General features: G+C 35.1%; 1 protein-coding gene across 16 annotated transcripts in view; it reads right to left on the reverse strand.

Annotated features, from left to right (window-relative positions):
• DLC1 (DLC1 Rho GTPase activating protein) overlaps positions 1 to 25,578 on the reverse strand; it is a 488,697-nt gene that overhangs the window by 280,017 nt on the left and 183,102 nt on the right. For 12 of the 16 annotated variants that reach the window (XM_072763589.1, XM_072763595.1, XM_072763590.1 and 9 more), the window contains 2 exons: positions 21,969 to 22,118; positions 10,138 to 10,278 (listed from right to left, as the gene is read on the reverse strand). In XM_072763589.1, the coding sequence (XP_072619690.1) occupies positions 10,138 to 10,278; positions 21,969 to 22,118 (291 nt within the window). The remainder of the gene's footprint in view (positions 1 to 10,137; positions 10,279 to 21,968; positions 22,119 to 25,578) is intronic. The other 4 variants (XM_072763592.1, XM_072763593.1, XM_072763594.1 and 1 more) reach the window with 1 other exon arrangement.

The following is a 25,578-nucleotide window of genomic DNA, read 5'->3' on the forward strand; positions in this document are numbered from 1 at the left end:
AAGACAAACAAACAAAAAAGCAAACAAACCTATTCATCTACAACCCGATATTCTGAAGTATAGATTTTGTTTTGTATTTACCACCTTAATGATCTGGGCCAACAGAACCCCAAGCCCAGGCCAAGTCAAATTGTTCTGATTCAGACAGAGTCCTCTCTCTCTTACAGTTTCTTGTTTCTTATCTCCCAGAGTTCAGAACTCAGTGATGATGAAGCTTTAGGAATGAATACCTTGCTCTTGGAGCATAGGAGTTCTAGGGGCAGCTTCACCACAGTGATCTTGGAAATAGAGTAGATATATATCAGAGGCTCTCTGGACACACACAAAAACATTCTTCAACATTTTCTCACTCCTATAGTTTAGTCTAGGATTTGGACAAAATTTATGCTATGGATTGACCAAAGAAGATCTCATTCATAAAGCCAATATGTAAAAGAGATAAAAGTAAATAAGTCTGGTTGGGGCAGGTGGAGGAAGGCAGGTGGAGGAAGGCTCTGATTCTCCAGAGCACAGTCTGAACAGCACTGATTTATTCAGTTAGTTTTGCCTCTTTGTATGATTCTCTGCATTTTGCATTATGGATAATTTGGTAAGTGGCCATTTGGTGAATTACTATAATATTAACATACAAAGATAGGACCTTCAAAATGGATCAGCAGAACAACAACAAATAAAATGGATAAAGCAATTTACAGTGAACAGGAAACAATGAGAGTCATTTTCAAGAACATCAACTGATCTTACTTTGAAGGAGTTTACAAACCCAGAATTCATCTGGATTACACTAAGGTGTTAGAATGGAAAGAAAAGAGAATCACTAAAAATGGCAGTGGTGACAATAATGTAAAGAATATGAACTATGGGCATAAAAAAAGAAAACTAGCACATAAAATGTTCATTAAATACCTAGAATAGTCAGGGATATCGATATTTTTCAAGTGATGGTGTTTTAGGACATCATGAATGGAAAGTAAATAATTCCTTTACTTTCCTATTTTTATTATAAGACTCCAAATGTTTAGATGTGTGATGTTCAGAATACTTTAAAACATGGTAGATGTTTATATTTTTTCATTTAGAAATTTGCTATGTGGTAGACAGCTCACCACTAGAGCTAAAGAAGCCCCAACTGTAAACTTCGTGTAACTGCTACTGAATATTCCCATGGAATCCTTGGTTCAACATTTCATCTGACTTCCAACTGTCTATAAGAAGTGAGTGCTGAGACCAACAAATGCTAGGGCTGAAATTAATTATCAATCAAAGTGGAAAAGTTAAAAAAAGGGGAATGTATTGAATATGTAATTAGAGCTTTGGGACAACGAAGTCTAAAATGAAGAGAGAGAGGACTGTGAAAATGACTTAGTGGTTATTATTACTGCTCAGTGCTATGAATTATATTCTTGGTTGCTGTGATGTGGCATGCTGCTGGCTTGCCATTTTACATTGCCCAGAAATAACTGGAAGTTGTTATTGCTCTTGGACAAAAATATGAGCTGGATTCGAGAAGTAACATCAGCACATGGAAAAACTAAATTTTTCTCATTGTAATGATGATAACACACAAAAGTACTATTCATATGACTAAACCTTAGATTGCAGAGATGATTTTTTATTTTGCCCTTACGGAATTTATTCCATTCAAACTGTTCCATGATCCATAGGTATTCCTTTCCCCCTTACCCCCCTTTTTTTAATTTTAGGAATTCTGCTCTGGACAACTAATTAACTAGATTATTATATACTAAACACAAGCAAAATAGAAAAACAATTTTGCCAACTTGAAAAATTCTTTCAATACCATGAACTCAGTGTTTAGTGTTAAGAATCAGTGTATCTGGGTATAAGTTATGCTTATTTTTGACAAAATGAAACTCTTAGGTTCAAAGTGAAAAGGCTGACGTGAGGAGGTCATTGTGGAGATCAAATAACCCATCCCAAATGAGACTGTCATGAATCAGCGGCCAGGATAGCTCAGTTGGGAGAGCGTTAGACTGGAGACTGTCATGAATTAATTTGTAAATGCATTGGAAACAGATGACAGTATCTTCAAACACAAGAAATGAGAGAATTTTGAATTTATTTTCAATATAAAAGCAAATAACTATAAAAATGTTCCTATTTTTCAAAGCCCAAGGTTAATGAATTACATATTTATTATTTCAAAATCCAGGATATGTGAATGGATTCCTCTATGCTTTACAATCATAGAATTCTAAGAAATATCTCATTATAATAATCACAGAATGATGTCTTTTTCAAAAACATTTTTTCCAGTTCTTTGGTGGCTCAGTTTTTCTTTAAAAAGCTATAAATTTTGCTTTATTTTCCTTTCTCATAAACAATCAAGATCTTAGTGAACAAAGACAAATATTTCTTTAAAAATCCACATACTTTAATGTTATTGCTTTTCTATGTCAAAGTAAGATTGCCATATTCAAAAGCATTACAATCAAAGGCATTTTTCTAAGACCATTACATTTTTGCATTTATTAATGGTAAACTGTACTAATTCAATTTTTTTGATGTTTCAGAAGAGGTTTTCTTTTTTTTTAAGATTTTATTTATTTATTTGACACAGAGAGAGAGAAAGCACAAGCAGGGGGAGCTGCAGACAGAGGGAGAAGGAAAAGCAGGCTCCCCACAGAACAGGAAGACTGATGCGAGGCTGGATCCCAGGACCCTAGGATCATGACTTTAATGATTGAGCCACCCAGATGTCCCTTAAACTTTCTTTAAAATTCTATGTGTGACATTTTTTCCTTTGCTACGCTATTTTCTTTACTTATCATATATGACATTATGGAATACTGTTAAACTCTAATTAATTTTATACATTATCTTGTGTTTTTTCTCCCAGACTCCAGTAAAGAGGAGTATTTGCAGTTCCTCTTTGTAAAAAAGACAGTAATGCTTTATCCCTCTATTTTGTTCTAAATAGTGGACAAGATTAGGGAAAAATACCAGCTGTGTTGAAAATAACGGTTTGATAACCATTTAAACAAAAATATAGTATATAATATAAAAATATAGTATATAGTACCCTGGTAAAACAAAATATAGACAGTGCTAAAATTCTATGCAGGAACTGGGTTTTTAAATGATGTTATTTGGACTCCAGAATCTATATTCTTGTTTTCAATTTTAATGCCTGCCGTTTACTGTATCACAGGCATAACGAGGTTAGCTTCATGATCATATGTATAAGATATGTGATTGCATTTGGATATGAAACCTGATTTGCACTGAAACTATTACAGGAAAACTTTGATGATTTTTTCTTTCTTGGATCATTTTTAATTTTATTGAAATTCTGTATAATTGAGACAAATGCCAATGGTGTTGAATTGCTTTTCACATATCTATAAAGCATAGCCTAGTTTATTGGAAAAACGCTTCTGTGGAACTCTCCACTAGGAAATAAAGCTGAAAGAAATAATTCCAGTCAATGTGGCTGAAGTGTATTATTTGTAACAAAGGTTCTCTCATGCTCATCAGGTTTCTTCACGGATAACTGACTGAATCATCAAAACTCAAAAGAGCATTTCTTTATGGGGGGTTTGGAGAGTCTTTGAGAATCTGATGCAGATATTGACAGTCTTTCTATGTGTCAATGCTGGTGTGCATATACAATTTAAAATACAACTTCAAGGACTTTAGGTAACCTCTTAAACTCATCCTTAAATTCTGTGCTAAGAATTTTGTTTTTAATCTTGTGTGGATAATTCATCATAAATTAATATCATATTCCCAATCAGATTGTCCTCGACATCTTTAATAAATTACTCTCCATCAAAACAGTATTTAATGAGCTTTATATTTTTTGTTTTTAAGCAGGCTTACGTGGAAGTCCTCTTTTTACAGAAGCAATAATTTTTTTAAGATTTTATTTATTTATTCATGAGAGACACACACAGAGAGAGATAGAGAAAGGCAGAGATACAGGTAGAGGAAGAAGCAGGCTCCATGCAGGGAGCCAGATGTGGGACTTGATCCCGGGTCTCCAGGATCACACCCTGGGCTGAAGGCAGTGCTAAACCGCTGAGCCACCTGGGCTGCCCAACAGAAACAATAATTAAGTTGATTATTGGTTGTCAAAGGTGTCCATTAACCTCTGTCTGCTACCTTATGAGCTTCTCTTTAGAAACTCTTTTTCAAACCTTTCCCACCTTAAATCTCCTATTGTAGATACGGACATTACCACACCCCACACCTGGTAACAATGAATAAATCTGCCTCTGTAGTTTCTGTGTTTATCCTGAGAAAGAGTCTTATACAAAATTAATAAAGACATTATATAAACTTATACTGGATAATAATTTCATGACTATATAAAAACTTAATAATTACTAACTTGGTTTTATTAAAAATTGAACCATATAGGTAAGAATTATTCAACACACATTTTGGAAAATAACACCAGGGAATGTACATCTATATATACACATATATACATACACACAAATATATGTATATATCTTCTGATATATGTATACACATATATGTATGCATATCATCTGTATGTATCTAAACATACAAACACCTGTAAAAAAATCTATGGTAGATAGATGATTTAGAAAATGATGTTAGAAGAATATGACCTATGCCATGCTCTGATGAACTAGCTCTTTATTGTGCAATGAAACTGTTCTTGTGCACTCTAATAATTCAAACATCAGTGACAATTTGTTTCCGACATAATAACCTCTCAAACCAGTTATGTTGATTCTGAAGCCAGGTGGTTGGCAGGTGCATCTCTGCCTAAAGCAGTGTTTAGGAGCACAGAAGATCTGGGTGCCATCCTGGCCCCATTCCTTCCTAGCAGTGAGGTCATAGGCAACTCAGATTAGCCATTATAAATATCAGTTTCCTCATCTATGAACTCTAGGAAATCATAGCATCTACCTAAAAGGCTGTCCTGAGGATTCAATGAACTATATGCCCTGCTAGTACATAATATATCTGCCCATAGAGTGCATTCCATACATGTCCCTTTTGTATTTGATATTATTATTATTACATAAGCAAAAATACTTTTCTCCATAATTATTACCTGGATAAAACTTGTGAGTCTTTCTTAAAGTTCATATTCCTGTTCATTCTCTGTCTCTGCTTTTACCATAGAGAAATATAGATCCATAGAAATACTATGAATGACAATTTATGGTTCTCACATGCACAGTGGCAGTGGCCAAAATATCAACTGATAATTTTAAGAACAATGTAGATTAGACCATATCTCATTGGGTGAAAAAGGGAAAGTGAGATTCTGTTTTTGTAATGATTTGAACTTAAATAATGTTCATTAAAAATAATGAGTCAAAATTCTTATGTAGTGCCATCACCCTCCATTTCCCTGCACCCCAAAACATTTACACCTTTAGGGAAATCAATGCTATTGACAAGCGAATGCCAAAACAGAAAATTACTATTTTGCTTCTATCATGCAGAGGGAAGGAAAATAATAGATTGTATGTGAATGCCTCATTAAACTGACTATAGCATAAACAGTTGTGTTGGGGGTCATCTTGAGAGACTGTCCTCTTCAACAATAGAATAGACTGACCATGCAAGTTTTAGAACTGTCAGTAAAAGCAGCTGGACTTTTAGGCTGATTGTAGTATTGGAGTCTTTTAAAAAGTCATCGAGAAACGATCCTGAACTGTAGTCAGGGCATACTCCTGAGCTCTATTTTCCTCACACCGTGGCAGACTGGAGGCAAGATTTATTCTGAACTGCTCTCTAAAGGGGTTGGCAGAGTCTGGCTGGGCGTCATCCTGCCTACCCTAAACTCCCATCCCTCCAGCAGCTGTTTTCCTTCATCTGTCCCATCACTATTTTGGTATTAATGATGAAAAGATGAGGGGTGTATTCAATCTCTGGAATTAGACCTACTGTTGCCACCTTAAGCTAAAATAAGATGTATCTGTCTTTTTACTCTGTAGCAATTACAGTAATGAAGGTTAATAATTTCTGCAGTTTTTTATGTCTTCAATAAAAGGGTTATTTTCCAGTATGTAATACATTCTTATATGAATGCTAATATGTTCCAAAATTCCTTTAGATAGTTTAAGACATACTCAAAGCTGCTCTGTCTAGCTGTGGTTCCAACATGCCCAAATGATTGAGGGTTTCATCACTGTTATTAGAATTCTATCACAGGGCAACTAAAAGAGTTTCTGGGACAAAGAGGGAAGGGGAATTTATACTAAATTGAAAACATATCCTTGCATTACTCTTAGTGATGCTCTCGGTTATTCTACAGAATGCTAGACTGTCCCTGTTCCTCCAGTACTTATTCTATAAATGGGATGTGTTATTTCCTTTGTTACCTGGAGCGTGGTTTCTCTCTTCATAAATGTATGATTAATAGTAATTTAGTGAGCACCTATATTTATAAGTATCTTCAGGGAAAACAACAAAACCCTGAGGTTTAATGTCCAGCTTCGAAATCTTTCGTGTAACAACCCTATATTCATGCAGAGAGGAACAGCTCAAGCAACTGATGCCATGGCCAGAAGGATGCCAGTATACCATTCTATAGTGAGTCAGAGCACTTGGTATAAAAATAATATGACTGATCACGAGTTGTTTGTGAAAGTGTTTCAAAGGGACAAAACAAAGATTTTGGGAGAGAAATCATTGATTTTTGGGATATTAAGCACTAGACCTCCTTTTTTCTAATGTGTTTTTTTTGGTAGGGGGTATCCTACCTTTCAACTTCTTCATTTTTCGTGTAAAATACATCCCAGAAATCTACTTTAATGCTTACTTTTTGGCATGATATATACATAGTCTTTGTGAAAAATCTGAAGATTACTCATTGGTACTGTTCTAATAATACATATAAAAATAAGAAATATTATTTAAAAAATAGGCACTTAGAAACCCAGAGGACTTCATACAAAAGGAAAGCCAAATATTTGTGGTAGTTAGTCACCATTATAAATAGATTTCGCAGCAGCAAATCAAATGTAACATTAAATAATTCTGAAATAAAAGTAAACATTTTGTAAAAATATGACATTATGGAGCAGAAGGTTAGTTTGCTATGAGTGAATGTTAGAAGTAGGTGTTTTTAGAATTTAATGTTTCTACTTAATATTAAAATTGAAATTTTACTTCCTGGTGAAAAGAATGGTTCTGTAGGATACTCGTGTTTTCTCTCTTTTCACAAAGTAGCCAGACTGACATTACACATTATCTATTTCCCAAGCTCCAGATTGAGGGGGGGAAGTATATGTTTACTCTCTCATAAAATAGGTAAAATTCTTCATTCTAATATTCCACCCAGAAACAACTGAAAACATAGAATTGATCCATAGCTAAACTATTTTCAAACTGTAGTAAAAAAGGAACAATATTCAAAAGAATCAACACCAATAACAACAAAATTAGATATATACACACATTGAAACAACTCTTCCCCTGAAACAAAAGTGTGCTTTTCAAGCTATTTTCTTTATTGGCCATTTTCTTCAAGAAATTTCCTAAAAGTCAGTTGTCTTTGACAGTGGAGTGTTTCTTTCTGGGTCCTTCTCATGGTCTACTGGAGAATTTTACTAAATTATAGTTCAGTAGCTGGACAGAGTTCCATGTACAGTTCTCTAACTGCCTGTGGTATTGGTCAAGATGGGTTAAGCAGTTTTTGGTTGTCTTGAAGTGGAATATTGTGTTTGGAGGCTCAATCCACTGCATAATGATTCTCAGTGCTCACTGACTAAGGAGTGATGGCATCACTACAAAACTGTGACAGTGCCTAGGTGACAAGTCACACCTGAACAGCTGGATAGATAGACACAATTTTACCTGAAGTTGACAGCTTTTCAGTGAATATTTGCTTTAGGGGCATGAAAAAGTATGTTTCTGTTCAATAATTGACCTAGGTATTTTTTAAAATAAATTTATTTTTTATCGGTGTTCAATTTGCCAACATACAGAATGACACCCAGTGCTCTCACCTAGGTATTTTTTTTTTAAAGATTGTATTTATTTCAGAAGAGAGAGAGACAGAGACAGAACCAGTGGGGGAAGGGGCAGAGGGACAGGAAGATTCAGACTCTTGGTTGAGCAGGGAGCCTGACGTGGGGATCGATCCCAGGACCTTGAGATCATGATCTGAACCAAAACTAGATCCTTAATGATTGAGTCACGCAGGTGCCCCTTAAACTTTCTTTAAAAATTCTATGTGTGCCACTTTTTCCTTTTCTTAACCCACTGAATAACACAAGTGCCCCAAATTGAGTATTTCTTAATTTTATCTGTGAGGTGAATAGTTTGGTCAATTGATATGGCAAACATGAAAATTTGAAAACAGACCCATCTTTAAGTATTTTAAAGGATTAAAGTCCCCCCAAAGCTGATGGTTTTATGTTTCTCATTTTAAAACTTTACTGTAGATGGTTATCATAAAAATATAGAGACATATCTCAATGGAAACACATTTATAAACATGGGCACATTTATAAACATGAAGTTATTGAAGAAAAATGATGTAACTACACACAAAGTAATATAAATTGCTACAAATTATAAGGTGGCCACATATTAAAATATGTATGTTTCAAGGGAGAAAAAGAAGATACCAATGGCAATTATTCTAAAGTAAAAGATGAATGTGGAATAAATATCAGAGAGAAAATAACTGCACTTCAGGATAATAGCAGGTATTTTAAAAAGTGTATATAAGCATGAATACATTTAAAAAGGGAATCACCTTCCTTTCTACTTCTCTCTTATGTATCAGCCCCATACCTTGTCTCAATGTTCAGAAAGCCAATGCTCCAATGGTTCCTAAACCTTCAAGTTAAAACTGTTGACTTTTACCTTTTACTTCAACAAGAATGTGGTAAAGTGAAATCATTTGGTTTCATACCTTAATTTTACATTTTAACCTTTTTTTTAACCCATTTTGGAAAAGAAGAGCACCACTTCATTGCAGTCTACCTGTTGACACATATTATTTTTGACCCTATGTTTTCATTGTACCTAGAACAGCATTATATGTAGTCTGTCAGTGGTTCTTGCCATTTCCAATCTACACAGCTCTACTATATAGTATGATACTGCATTTCCCTGTTTACTCACCTACACCCCTTTGCTAGATTGTGAAATGTTTAAAGAAAGAAAATACATTTTACTCCACTCCCATTCTTTTATCTAGCAGAATGCATGGCATGTAGTAGGTGTGTAGTAGGTGTTCAATAGATATTTATTCTATTAAAAATGCTCTAGATATTCTTGCAATTGAACATATCTACCACGTTTTAAATTCAGAGTATTCTCTTTTGAGTCTTATTTCAGATTTGCCTTTTATTTTAAAGTCAGGCAAACAAGCAATCCAAACTTGTTTCTCTGTGTTAAACTAACATGGGCATTTAAAAAAATAATATGCCACTATGATTTTCACTAAACTAGGAAAGGTTATTTTGGAGCAGCTGGGACTTCAGATATTTGAAGTTGTAATTACTTCCTCTATAAATGTTACCTTTTACAGTCAAATACTGCTTTCCTGTAGTAGTTCAACTTTTTACTTAAAGGAAAATGTCTTTTATTTACAATTCACTATGCTATATTACTATATGTGAAAATTCTCCTTTTATTTGTTTTGGTAGCACTGTAAAGTTGATGAAGCATCATCATGATAAAGATAGTAACTTATATTTATTCAGTATTTATTCTGTGCCAAGCATTTCACTAAGTAGTTTACATGAGCTATGTCATTTAATATCCACATAACATTTATGATGTGTGTGATTTTATCTCTTTCTCTCTCTATGTCTAGTCTTAGAGAGGCAATTTTCTGACTGGTAAGTAGTTTGGTCAGGCTAATAATTCAAGAAGAACCATCTCCAGATTTTTTGTTCTTGGTTCTTTAAAGATGAGAATACACAGCAGCAAAATTTGATAACATAAAATTGCATAATTCTAGAAACATGATCTGTTTTAGTGAAGTACTTGTGTAATTGCTTATAAAGCAAACAAACAACATATGTTGGATTGTACTTAGTTAAATGCTATCATGTCACTGCAACTAAGACTCAAAGAGTATTTCTTCTATATTGAATGCATGAGGTATCAACCCTTACCATCATCAGCATTTCATGTTAAAATTGACTGGTAGCACTTATAACTTACCGTAGACTTGGGTTTGGTTCCAGAACTGGCCACTGGGGTGGACGATGATAGGTCAGTAGATTCGGTGTTAGAAGACAGATTTATTTGTGTCTGATTTATTGAAATGGTATCTGCTCCACTCTCAGATCCTGACTCCAGATCCTATTAAAAAATATATTGATATGAAAGGCATGTCCATGCTCTCTGAAGGCCTTTCCCCCTGCTACCAGCATCTTTTCAACTCTTCCTACTCCCAACACACACTGACATGCTAAAGAGTTGCTGACAACTGACACTGACTCGTCACCCACAACCATGGATTTTGTAATAAACAACTACAAATGGAGAGAGGAGGGATAGTGTTGAGGGATCAGGAACAGATCCCTTTCTCTTTTAGCACAGGGAAAAAAAAAAAAAACCCAAACACATGGTTTAAAAGAGCAACTAGCACAGAAAAGAGACTACACTAGAGCTCTGCCAAGCTGGGGAGAAGCTGCGAGAAAGCTCTCCAGGTCAGAGGAACTGAAGAACATCCTGGTTTATAGTCCCACCCCACCTTAAAAGCCTAGACTGCAGCAGGATCCAGACACCAAAATGGGTGGGTCCAGTCATCTCTATGAGTTTATAACTCCAGTGAGTGCAGGGTCTGCAAGCCCACACCAGCCAGAGTCATGCTGGTGCACTGAAAAGAGAAGCTGGAGTTTAAAAGGACTGAAGAGGGGGATCCCTGGGTGGCGCAGCGGTTTGGCGCCTGCCTTTGGCCCAGGGCATGATCCTGGAGACCCGGGATTGAATCCCACGTCAGGCTCCCGGTGCATGGAGCCTGCTTCTCCCTCCGCCTGTGTCTCTGCCTCTCTCTCTCTCTCTCTGTGACTATCATAAATAAATAAAAAAAAATTTTTTTTTTAAAAAAAGGACTGAAGAGCTGTGGGAATGCTCTCTCCCCCTCAACCTTAAAGTTCCAGGTGAAAGCAGGATTTGGCTGCCATGAGAAATTTCAGAAACCATAAATGGAGTGTCCTGATGCCACATCAGGCAGGTCCTGATGACATAACTGAAGGGTCTTGTCATCATAGGGAGCTTGTGATCTCAGTGAATCCAAGGTCCACTAGCTCACACCAGTCATCCTGTGACTGGGGCACAGAAAACAAGCCATGATTTTTGTGTCTTATCTTATTTTTAAAAATTTTTAAATTATTATTATTTTTTACTTTTTAAGATTTGTCTTGTTTTAATTTTATTGTTTTATTTTTTCTTGTTCTCTTTTCTTCCTTTTTCTTTTTTCCTTTTCTTTCTTCTTTTATTTCATTATGTTCTTTTTTCTTTTATTATTATTTTTCTTTATTCTTTCTGTAAATGCCATGGTTTAAAAAAATAACTAGCATATATAGCCATAGTTCTGTCCAGCCAGCAAAAGTCACAGCACACACAGTCACATAGGGGACAACATACACAAAACCACTCCTACAACTTTAGGAAAAGTAACTATTTCACCTAATATATAGAAAAAAATACAGGAAGTCAAGCAAAATGGGGAGACAGAGGAATGTGCTCCAAGAGAAAGAACAAGAAAAAAATCTCAGAAAAAGAACTAAATGAAACAGATAAGCAATGTATTTGATAAAGAATTTAAAGCAATGATCATAGTCATATACACAGGGGCAGAGAGAAGAATGGAAAGGCTTGGTGATATTTTCAATGAAGAAATAGAAAATATTTAAATGAATCACGCAGAATTGAAAAATACCATAACTGAAATAAAAAGCACACTAGAGGGAATCAACATTAAATGAGAGGATGCAGAACATATAAGTGATCTGGAAGAAAGCATAATGGAAAGCACACAAGCTCATCATCAAAAAGAGAAAAAAAAATTAAGCAATGAGGATAGATTAAGAGATCTCTTGGACAACATCAAGTGAATAAACATTTGCATTATAGGGATCCCTGAAGAAGACAGAGAAAAAGGTGTAGAAAACTTATCTGAAAAAATAATACTTACTTAACCTAGGAGGGAAATAGATATTTAAATCCAAGAATATTAAAATTTGTAAGGAGACACATAAGACTCCAAAGAGTCAAAGCAATCCTGAGAAAGAAGAACAAAACTGGAGGCATTACAACCCCAGATTTCAAGTTACACTACAAAGCTATAGTAATCAAAATAGCATGGTACTGGCACAAAATAGACATATAGAGCAACAGAATGAATAGAGAGCCCAGAAATAAAGCCACATTTAAATGGTCAACTAATCTATGAAAAAGAAGGAAAGCATATACGACGGGGATAAGACAGTGTTTCTAACAAATGGTGCTAGGAAAACTGACAGCTACCTGTAAAAGAATGAAACTGGACCACTATCTAACACCATATGCAAAAATAAACTCAAAATGGACTAAAGACCTAAAGTGATACCTGAAATCATAAAAATCCTAGAAAAGATGAAACATAGTAATTTCTCTGACATCAGCTATAGCAACATTTTTCTAGATATGTCTAGTAAGGTAAGGTAAACAAAAACAAAAATACACTATTGGGACTACATCAGAATAAAAAGCTTTTGCACAGAAAAGAAATCATCAACAAAACAAAAACACAACTGACTGAATGGGAGAAGATATTTGCAAATGACATATCCAATAACATCCAAAATATATAAAAAACTTACACAACTCAATACCGAAAAAATTTTTGTGCTCATTAAAATGAGCACAGGACTTAAATGGATATTTTTCCAAAGACGTACATATGGTCAATAGATATGTGAAAAGATGTTAAACATCACTATCAGGGAAATGTAAATCAAACCCACAATGAGATATCACCCAATACATATTAGAATAGCTAAAATCAAGAAGACAAGGAACAAGAAGTGTTGGTACAAATAAGTGGAAAAAAAGGAACACTTGTGCATTGTTAGTGGGAGTGCAAACTGGTGCAACCACTGTGGAAAAGAGTATGGAGGTTCCTCAAAAAATGTAAAATAAAAATATCATATAATAATAATAATAGTAATAATAATAGTAATTCAATATTCATCCAGGGAAAATGAAAACAGTAACTCAAAAAGATGTGTGCACCTCTATGTAAATTGCAGTATTATTTATAATAGCTGAGACATGGAAGCAACCTAGGTGTCTATCAATAGATGGACGGATAAGGAAGTGATTTATATTTATATATAAATAAATATATTTTTATTTATATAATTTTAATTTATATCTAATTTATATAATTATATAAAACTATTTTATATAATTATATCTAATTTATATATTAAATACACATTTATTTATATATATAAATGTGAGTACATGTCTAACGGAATAGTACATGGCCATTAAAAAGGATGAAATCATGCCATTTGAATAAAATAGATGGACCTAGAGGGTATTATGCTAAGTGAAATAAGTCAGACCGAGAAAGACAAACACCATATGATTCCACTCATAAATGGAATAAAAAAGTGAGTAAACAAAAAGTAGAATCAGAACTACAAATACAGAAAACAAACTGATAGTCGCTAGAGGGAAAATGGGTGGGGAGTTGAATAAAATGGATAAAGGGGAGAAGCAGATACAGGAACAAGTAATAGAATGAGTAAGTCACGAGAATAAGAAGCAGAGCATAAGGAACACAATCAGTGAGACTGTAGTAGCAATGTAATGAGACAGATGGTAGCTCTGCTTGTGGTGAACATAACGTAATAAATAAACTTGTCAAATCACTAAGTTGTACACCCCAAACTAACATAACATTGTGTATCAATATTGTATCAGTATAGTATCAACTATACTCAAATTTGAAAAAGGAAATGGGTATAATAATAGCATGCACTCAGAGTTTCTAGGAGTAAGCAAGATATATGCAAAGTACATGGAAACTGTACTTAATAATTTTCATTAAATGTTAGCCATTACCATAAACATTATTATTAATATCATTATGTCTTCTTAAAATTAGTACACAGTATGTATATAAGACATATCTGCTGAGTGAATGCAATTACTTGGTAATCTCTCCAAAGGCAGTGCATTTAATCCATCAAATGTTCTGTTGGTGTTATAAGGTAGCCTGAGAGCATAGAGGAAAGTTGGGGAGGAGGGAATCCCAAAGAGAGGCAGCAGAGGCACGTATCACTCTACAGTTTAACCTGAGAAAATTATGCGTTAAATATCTCTGTGCTTACTCTCCACATGTCAACCTTCTCATGCCCACATAGTTGAATATCATCTACACTACATCTCTGCCCTCTGGCCTTATGTTCTACCGTTCTCTTGTTTCTTGGTGTGCTTCAGCCATACAGTTGTTTTTCAGTTCTAAAACATCAAACTGGTTTCTATGGCAGGAACTATGTCTTTCTTGTCTCTTGCCTCAGAATTTCCCTTTGCTGGTCCCCTCTTGTCAAACCAGGTTTCCGCATGAATATTCATTGACATTTCAAGCTAAAGGAGTTTCCTCCCTTCAAACTCCACAGCATATAATTCTCTATTTCATAATGCCTTGTTTATCTATCACATATCAATTATATCCACCTATCATCCTATTTATCTATCCATCCATCCATCCTTCCATCCACCCATCCATCCATTCCTCTGTCCATCTGACCATCCATCTAACCATTCATCTTCCACTCATCTCTTTTTTCTAATCTTATCTGTTTCCCTCTATTAGAATCTATGTATCACAAGAGGAGGGACTTCATCTATCTTATTTACTGATATACCCCCAGATCTTAGAATAGTGCCTGGCATGTAAAACATGCTTATAAAATATTGTTTAAAGAAAGAATAGGGATGCCTGGGTGGCTCAGCGGTTGGGCATCTGCCTTCAACTCAGGGCATGATCCCATGGTCCTGGGATCAAGTCCCACATCGGTCTCCTTGCATGGAGCGTGCTTCTCCCTCTGCCTCTCTCTGTGTCTCTCATGAATAAATAAATAAAATCTTAAAAAAAAAGAAAGAATAGCTAGACTCAAAAGTATCAATATCTCTTTTTCACAATGAAAGTAGTTTTATAGTTTTTGCTATGAAATTATAAATCACCAGTACCATTGAAAGGATCCAAGGAGGAAATAGAGAGGAGTTAGCAAAAGGGTACAAATTTTTAGCTATAAGATGAATCAGGTCTGAGGATCTAGTATTAAATATGGTGACTACAGTTGATAAGACTACATTAAAAATAGTAATTAAAATTTGCTACGAGAGGGCACCTGGGGGTCTCGGTGGGTTAAACGTCTGACTTTTGATTTCAGCTCAGGTCATGATCTCAGGGTCGTAAGACCAAGCCCCACGCTGGGCCCTACAATCAGTGAAGAGTCTGCTTGAGAATATCTCTCTCCTCTCTCTCTGCTCCTCCACCCCCATCTCTCTCTAGAAGAGATAAATAAATAAAAGCTTTAAAAAGAGAAATTTGCAGCCACCTATGTGGTTCAAAGTTTGAGCATCTGCCTTTGGCTCAGGGTGTGATCCTGGGGTCCTGTAATCGAGTCCCACATTAGGCTCCCTGGAGGGAGCCTGCTGCTTCCTGTGCCTATGTCTCTGCTTCTCTCTCTGTGTCTCTCATGAATAAATGAATAAAATCTTTAAAAAAAGAAATTTGCTAAGAGAATAGAACTAAAGTTTTCTTCTCACCAAAAAACTCCCCAAAAGATAAATATGTGAGGCAATGGATGTGCTCATTAACTAATTGATGGGAATCTTTTCAAATGTATACATATATCAAATCACTACAATGTGTACTTTACCTTATAATTTTATTTATCAATTATATCTTAGTAAAGCTGAAAGTAAAAGAAAAAAGAAAAAGCAAGACTAAATCATGAAGAAATAGAAAATCTCGACAGACCAATAACTAAGGAGATTAAAGTTGTAATAAAAAAATCTTCCAGGACGCCTGGATGGCTCAGTGGTTTAGAGTCTGCCTTCGGCCCAGGGTGTAATCCTGGAGACCCAGGATCGAGTCCCACATCAAGCTTTCTTCATGGAGCCTGCTTCTCCCTCTGCCTGTGTCTCTGCCTCTCTCTCTCTCTCTCTCTCTGTCTCTCATAAATAAATAAAAATCTTAATTAAAAAAAAATCTTCCAACAATGGAAAGGCCAAGAGCAGATAGTTTCACTGATGAATTCTACCAAACATTTAAAGAAGAATTATGCCAATCCTTCTCAAATTCTTCCAAAAAACTGAACAGAACGGAATACTCTCAAACTCCGTTTACAAGCCCAGCATAACACTAATATACAGCCAGATGCGGACACTACAACAAAAACAAAAAAACAAAACTACAGGCCAATATCCTTGATATAGATGAAAAAGTTCTCAACAGAATTCTAGCAAACAGAATTTAACAGTACATTAAAAGCATGTTACACTATAATCAAATGAGATGCAAACATGTTTAACACATATAAGTCAATGAATGAGATGCATCACATTAACAGAATCAAGGATAAAAATATAATCATCTCAATATATTATGAAAAAAGTATTTGACAAAATTCCAAAACTTCTCATAATAAAAGCTCTCCACAAATTGTGTATAGAAGAAATATATCTCAATATAATAAGTGCCATGTATGACAAAGCCACAGCTGACATCATATTCAATGATGAAAAAATAAAATCTTTTCCTTTAAAATCAGGAACATGACCAGGATGTCCACTCCCATCAATCCTTCTCAACACAGAACTGGAAGTTCTAGCCAGAGCAATTAAGCATGAAAAATAAAGTCATCCTAATTGGAAGCAAAATTTCAAATTGAATCAACATGAGATTGATAGTCATAAGTAGCAAGTAATTTATAAGCCATTTATATTTGACATGTATACCAGCATTCTTTTTGCCTTCCTGTTTATACTTTGAGTAGGTGATTAACAGGGTAATCTTCTGCCTTTCTAACAATAAAATATTTCTGAGGCAAATTAAGAAATATTTTTAAAAATCTATCATTTATTGTGTCCCTACCTTTCAAAGACAATACTACACAGCAATTACGTGCTTCAATATTCACCAACCCTATGTGGAAGGTATTATCATCACTACTTGACAGATGAGGTGGTTAAGGGTTAAGGCAAGTAATTTAACCAAATTCACATTATGCAGTAGGGCTTACATTAAAAGTCAGATTTTTCAGATCCCAGAGTTCAAACTCCTTAAGTAGCTACTGAGATGTTCTGCTGGGGGCATAAAATACAACCACATAAGTGATTTAAGGAAGGTCACAAATATGTAGTTTAGTACAAATCTTTATATTATTGTTTCCTCTCTCTTCATTATGAGAAATAACATGCAAGCTCTCTCAGAATCTGTCACATCCATTCCTTCTTTTCTTTTTCCACTGCTATCATACCCAAATTAAGTGATTAATCAGCCCTAAATTATCATTACAACTGCCATCTAATAATTTTCCTGTGACTACTCTTTGCTTTGTGTAATTCATCTTCTGCATCATCTCCTTACTAGGCTCTATTTATCACTGTTACCCCATGCTTCAACTGTGCCAGGGGTGGGAATATAAAAATCTTAGGGTAGTTCCCCCTATGGGAGGGAACATAATATGATGTGTTATAGTAGAGACGCAGGCACAGTACATTTGTGACATAAACAAGTGGGTAGCTAGTGATTCATTGGATATACAGATCTGGGGATAGAAAAAAAGGTCTCACTGGTGACCCTCAATAAGCAGGAAGTCATGGAATTCATGGTAATTTCCAGGGAGAATATTCTATCAGACGTAGAGAGAAATGAGTCTAAATTCTAGAGATAAGATTTAAGGGTCAAAAATAGGAAGAGGAATCACTGAAGTGTATGAAAAGTAACTGATGAGGATATGGAAGAAAAGGAAAGGGAGGAGCCAGAAGCCAACGGAATTGTGAAGTCCAGGGAGGAGAGGATACTCAATTGCATCAAATGCTACAGCTGAAGACTGAGGAGTTACTACTGGATATTTCAGATAGGAGGTGAGTTGCAGAGAGATGATGGAGCAATAGACAAGAATTAAATCACGGAATATATACTTGGTGAAGAGAAGCTTGGCTCATGAAGGAGGTCATAGGAAAACAGAGAAGAAAAAGAATACCTACAGATATTTGCAGTTGTGAGGCTGCAAAATCCCTGTCATTTGTTTATTTTCTCTGTGAAGAAGAACACAAAGATGTTTGCTAAGAGATAGGTGTAAGGGCTGGGCAGGGTTTGGGAAGAATAGTAAAATTTTTGAATAGCTGCATTGAACCATGGTAAAAGGTCCAGGAACACCAAAAAATACTGTAAAAACAGTGTTGGAGGTTCAATTAAAAGTAGTGAAGTGGTTCTGGTTTTTATGTTTCTTAAGCTTCTCGATGGCAAAGATGAAATATCCGAAAATATTCTCAATATTGCCTTATTTACACATTAATTCAAACACAATTAGTAACTTAATATTCAGAGTACCTTATTATCAGGAAAAAAATTCTTGACAGTCAGAAAAGTAGGTTCTGGTTCTGGAAATGGCGCTTATTCCATTGTGAATGGACAATTGGCATCTTGGGGAGGGTTATAATAGAGTGGAATGAGCACAAGCTTTGAAGTCTGACAGATGTGGAAGTAAATCTTACCTTCTGTCTGACTTTCAGTAAATTACCACTCCCCACCTGTGTGAACTTAGGTAAATTAATCATCTTCTCTGAAGCTCAATTCTTATTTTAAGATTGTTGAGGGTAAATGAAGTAACATAAATAAAGATTAGTGCTCAGTAAGTACTACTGTCTTCTTCATTCCCCACTTGCATTCTTTCCATGAGATGGGCCATCATTTGGAAGCTCTAAGAGACTGGCACTCAGTAGATATTTGGACAAAATCAAGTATTTGGACTCCAGAGGAGGAAACCAGATTCTGGGTTGGGGTGAACCACCAAGGTGCAGCCAACTCACAAGTCTCTATCAAGGCAGTCTCCTTTAAATCTTTATTTCTATTCTGTTTCTACTTCTATTCTTTATTTTTATTATATTTCTATTCTTATTTTTTCATCTTCAAGCCATTCTTAAAGACCCTAGTCTATTATTATTTTTTATATCCTTTATTATAGGTAGAAAACTCACTCCAGCATTTTCTCATAAGTAATCTCAAACTGAGATTACTTTTTCATTGTATATCTTGTCTTCCTTGTTAAACTATAAATTCACAGTGGAATGTAAGGGTGTGAAACAGGGAGTTTCTCCTCTGAATCTGGGACATTGCTCCTTGCTGGATGATCAAGGTCATAATCATGCTGCTATAATCCCTTTATTCCATGGTGCAATTATCAAAAGAAATGGAAAGTGCCTGTGGAAAAAATTTTGATGATGAAAGAATTTTAAAATTAGCTTTAAATACAAAAGAAGAGAAATAAAGAACAAGGGATGACCTAGAAAAACATAAAGACCAAAAAGATATTTTGAGGACTTTAGGCTATATGTTATTTATCTTTAGCCCAGTGCCTGGTGTGAGTAAGTACATGGGAGAAGGAAAGGAAATAATACATTCTAAATATGTGCCAGATCTGCGTAATACATCTTAACATATATTCTTTCATTTATTCTTTCCAATGAATCAGTAGACAGGAAATAATATTGCCTTTTTTTTATATGAACCTGAAGTTGAGAAGTCAAATAACTTTCTGTGTTCTTAGATATTCAGCTGTAGAGCTGGTGATATTTGAAGCCAGGCCTGTAAACTCTGAAGTTCATAAGGTTTCTATGGTATAATTTTGCTTATTCCAAGTATCTATTCAACTGAAAACTTAGAAATGGATCACTATTTATATAATCAACCACTGCTCAGCAATGGTGATGATATTCCATGAGACAGTACATGCAACATAAAATCCAGTTTATACTTTAAATGGAGGCAAAATATGTAGATATAGATGAATCCTAAAATCAGCACCTATAATTTGTTCCTGTTTTTGTTTTGTCTTTACCATTGAACAAAGAAACATGTCTAGCAGATAAAAGCTGTCTTGCTTTCTGAGATGGAGACATCACTATGGAGTTGAATTCAGCAATTTGGGTTGGGTTTTTTCCCACTAAGTACATAGGGATTGAGGAAAGTTCAACATAGATGGAAAAGTGGACAGATTAAAAAAATAGGGAAATAATAATTCTCACCAGACAACTTCCAAAGAGAAAACATATCCCATGCCTACATTCATGGCAAAAAACTAAGAAATACCTCTTATTGAAAAATATTTCTGGCTTTAAAAGTGTTGAAGATAAGTGTAATTATTCTCCACACCTTTCATATATAAACAAGATTAAAACACACTTTTTTGTTGGTCTTCAGATTACTTTGTATTTCTTCCATTGGGATGCCTTTCCTACTAAAGTATGTGTAAGGCACTTGGACAACACCAAGCAAGGAGTAATTGATTTTCTCTGGGAAGACAGAAGGAGATTTAAGCAAGGTTTCACTGTAAAAATGAGATGAATCCTAAAAGGTAAGAAAAATTATCCAGAGGATCACAGAAAAAAACACAAAAATTTCATTCTACTAGCTTTTAAGTTGAAGCATCTGGTTTTTTTCCCTCCCTCCCTCTCTCCCTCCCTCTCTCCCTCCCTTCCACCTTCCCTCCTTCCTAACTCTCTCTCTCATCAATCTATCATCTATAATTTGCTTACACTCTAAGGTATCCACCATAGTCTGCTAGAGAAAGCAGTGTTGTGTAGTGGTTATATGAAATGGCTCTAGATCAAGACTCACTAGGTATGTACTTATGTACTCCAGCTCTGACACATACTTAAAAAATGTGAGGAATGAATGTGTTAGCATGCATAAATCATTTAGAATAATACCTAGCATATGCCAAGGTTAGCTATCATTTTAATTTGTTTATTTACTTTGAAATATCCTGCCCCATGGCCAGAATAAGTCTTGAATAACTCCAGAATCAGTGATAGAACTATACTTATTAAAGAATCTGATCCAGAGTATTTCTATTTTGGTAGGTTCTCAGATTTATGTATAGGATTTTTCACCCCTTTGATTTTAGATAAATACATAATTTCTTCACTTTATGTGTTATTACATAGCAAAAGTAATAGGTTAATTGAAAAGAGATTCATGGCTTAATTATAAGTAAATCTACCATCACATTTGCTTGATCTATACAGAGTAAGCCATTTAATATAAAACTAATAGTAAATATATAAAGTGTGTAGTCAGTCCTGGAATCTGTCTTCCAAATTTTAACTCAAATGTCAGAATCATACGGGAGTGTCTGTCTTTTTTTTTTTTTTTGAGTGTCTGTCTTATATGAAATTAATGCACAGTAGAATAAAACTCTCCCCTCTGGACAATTCATTATGTTTCATGGAGTGAATTCTAGAGTGTTTTCAGGTTAATATCATCTAGATTATTTCTTGATAGTAGTATGCTGGGTTAGTCCAGCATCCATCCATCCATCCATCCATCCATCCATCCATCCACCCATCTATCTAAACATCGATACATGCATGTGTGCATGCAGCAAATATTTAGGTATCTTCTACATGCAATGTAAATTTGTGGGATACTGGAAATGGTGTTTATAGGATGTCAGAGAAGACTTACAATGAGAGAAACAAGTATAGTGAAGATGATTTGATCTCTAGGTAACATAATTTCCCCAGATGACTTTCTTTTTTGTCTAGCTAATAATAATCATTTTCTTTTAAATTACACTTACTCTTTTAAATAATATTGCATCAAGCACAGAATTACTTGAGTGATATTTATGGAACATTAGCAGGACCACATATAGGTCATGTTACCATCAAAGATGTTTCATTTGCAAGAGGGACTATATGAAAAAAAGAGCTATCATTCTCATGGGAAAAGAAGTGGAAAGAGGAAAGCTCACAGGAACATGCCGCCTCAGGTTCGTTGGTGTGCTGGATGGAGAAGAGCTGGTGCTGAGGGCATTCTCAATGTCCTGATCAAGTTGGTCCAGTTTCATAATTAGCAGCACCATGGAGTCTAGCCGCGCCCTATCTCGATCTTCTCTTATTTCCTGAGGAACAGAACATGTTGTTACTGAATCTGAAAGGCCATTTCTTGGAAAGAATAAAAAGTTCCCTGTTCTTCAATGTGACAAAAAGGACACTGAATAATAGGCAGCCTTCTACTCAAGGGGAAAAGGAAGTTCTATTCTGTATCATCAATGGGCTCTTCATTGGGAAGATACTGATCTACTGCCAAAGAAACGTTTTACTTGAATTTTAAATATACATCTTCTGGAAAAAAAGTGCAATAAAAAGAAGTATAACATTAGTGGGTATTGATACATATTTACTACTTTTCAGCTATTTATTCTTGGGAAAAGTTATGCATTACTTTTTTCATGGTACCGATCAATTATGACATACTACCGTTTGTGGTTAGACATTTAAGGATCCATATAAGAGAATATGTTTGAAAAATGCTTCTGAGTATAGTGAAACATGGGAAAATAATCAAAGAAGGCAGGATTTTAGTTTGTGCAGTGGGTAGGTTTTTTTGTTTTTGTTTTGTTTTGTTTTTGCATGTGGCCATTTACCTACCGCCACTTCAGGCTATATCGTCAATATTTCTTTTCAAGCTTCTTTTGCTTTCACACATTTTTTTAAAAAGCCCCACAATTGTTTATATTTTTGCAAATGATCATAGTTTCTTATTATAAATTTCCTATAATATAGAGATATGTTTATGGAAATACTGCTGCTTACAGGAAAACCTAAAGTTTCTGGTTAACCATATAGACTTATTTGGGCATGACTGCTTACTATTCTTGCTTATTCAAATCAAGTTAATTAATATTAGGAATCTTCCAGATTCCCTGTGTGTTGTGTAAGGTATCAAGGTTGGATAGAGTATTGCGTGGGAGAAAAAAGGCTGTGCAAAGCACAGTAAGGTTCTTCAGAATCAAAATCTATTGAGAGATGTAATAGACTCAGGGGTAGCCCTTTTGAGGAAAATAATCATTTCTCATTCATGCTGCCATATTCTCATCTGTCTTTGATATTTATCTGGATGAAATCAGCTTCAAAAGGAACACCAGTGGAGGTCTCAAAGGGAAAATATATCGTAACAGAAGCCTGAGGGGTATGGGTACAAGGGAGCAGGTGATGATATTGGCAGTAGGATGGTAGGATGACTGCCTGAATCAGATCTTTTGTTTTTGACATTTTTCTTTTAATCCCCTAAATTCTCTAGCCATCATTAGGAAGGATCTCCAAAGAGCAGGGACTAACTAGGGTAATTTCATGGATTAATCTAATTCTATAGGAGTCTCTGTACCCACAAGACTTAGAGCAGATTGTTAATATTACAGAGCATTATTTTCCAGATGTCAAATAATTGGCTTATCCAACTAAATTGTTCAAAGAATCATTAATTAAGCTAATGATCAGTTATTTGGGTAAGCTGAACTTGTGTTTGGTTTAACAGACTAATGTCAAATTGAAAGAGTCCTATTTCCACAAAGACATCAAATTTGAGAATTAACTAATAATTTTTGTTTTGTTAATTACTTCAGATTTCTGTTCTGTGATTATTACTTAAATCTCCTTTCACTGTCCCTGCTGTCTAAAACATGTAATGAGGTTCTGACATAATTACAGACTCTTGTAATCATAAAGGTTTGTGCTTTGTGCTTAAGAGTGTCCAGGGTATTTACAAACAGACTTAAACCTCACTATATATCATATCCTTCAGTGCTACAGACCTTTGTTTTATTCAAAAGAGCCTAATTGGGGTGCCTGGGTGGCTTAGTCACTTGAGTGCCCGACTCTAGGTTTTAGCTCATGTCATGATCTCAGGGTTGTCAGACTGAGACCTATGGGGGGCTCACGTTGGGCTTGGAGACTGCTTGGGATTCTCTCTCTCCTTCTCCTTCTGTCTGCCCTGCTTGCACATGCACCCCTCCCCTCTAAAAAAGCAAACAACAACAACAAAACCAAAAAAGTATTATTTATAGTAAAATCCTGCTTCTACCTTAAAATGGAGTCCTAGAAATATTGGAGATAATTTGGTTTAATTCTCTTCCTAATACCCAGAAAATGGAAAATCTGACTAACAGGAGATTCAAAGTCCTCTTAATTACTTCTTCTCCAATGCATTTGCTTGTATAATTTCCTTCTTTTTTAAACTGAAGTTATGTTTGGCAAGACAATGTTCCTTGCATCTCTATATCCACATATGTTTTTTGTGTGACTTTCATTTCCCAGTTATAACATCCTCAAGCACAAAAAGTTATGTTTTTCTACCTGGCAGATGAGTTAAGTTATACATTGCATATGCAATATGTTTTCAGGAATAATAACAATAATTAAATCAATATAAGGCAGTAAAACAACATCTCCCAAAGCCATAGAAAGTATATCTTGATATTTTTCCAGCTACTAAGTTAATGCTGGATAAAGAAGTATGTCCTGAGTTGTCCTAGACCTACCAGCAGTGGTCTCAGAAACAATTTGTCTTTGAGTTAACTGGATGCTGAGATTGTGCTTTAAAAACATTTTCAAATCCATGGGCTGAGCATCAAATTATTTAAAATGCTCTGCCAAAAGGAATAAAACCAAACATCCTTGGTCTACAATATTCCTTTAGAGAAATAAGCCTATTTCTTTCCCCTTCCTTCCTGGATGCTTCCTTATTCACCACCCATTACACTTAGCCTGAAGTGTCAAGTACACAGACCAGTATCCTGTGTTGGGTTCTATAAAACCTCACAAAATAGAACTGACTACAAATCAGATGCTTTGGATAAATGTTATTGTCTTTGTTTTTAAAACCTAGATGTTAATACTCTACTGTTCTAACCTTTCATATGTGCATGGCTAAACTCCAGCAAATAGCTCATGCCTGAAAATAGAGCTTCATATTTGCAGATTTTGGCTAGGTTGACTTCTACAGTGAAGCTTTTATTTCATGCTCTCCCTATAGTCCAAGAAGAGAAACTTCTTAATAAATGAAGCTACCTATTAGTGAAGTTCTCTGTATTTCAGTAACTTCACTCACTCAAATCAAGGCCAAAATGCTAAATTCTCTTCCTTCCCATCTTTCCTTCTTTCTTTCTTGTAGTCATAACTGTTGTGGGCCAAACACCATTAAAGGGAAAATATAGTCACCAATAAAAAGAGATTTAAAAAAAAATCCCTGTTTTCCTGAATATTATAGTCAACCATCAGAAGACAGATAACAGAAGTTAACAAATCACAAGTAGGATGGCTTTATATAGGAACAAGTGCAAGAAGCAAATAGATAGGGAAAGAAACTACAAGTCACTGAAGGGGATTTTCCCATTTTGTATAGGGTGGTTGGAAAAGAGTTTTCTTTGGAAGTGAGGGCTAAATCATGACGGGATGAAAAAAATGGGGTAGAAGAGAGAGACAGCGGTGGAGAAAGAAGAAAAGAAAGTAAGAGAGAGAAAGGAAGAAGAAGGAAGGAAGGAAAGGAAAGGAATGGAAAGGAAAGGAAAGGAACAGGATGAG

This window comes from Vulpes vulpes, chromosome 7, assembly GCF_048418805.1.
Source record: "Vulpes vulpes isolate BD-2025 chromosome 7, VulVul3, whole genome shotgun sequence".
Taxonomy (NCBI): Eukaryota; Metazoa; Chordata; class Mammalia; order Carnivora; family Canidae; genus Vulpes; species Vulpes vulpes.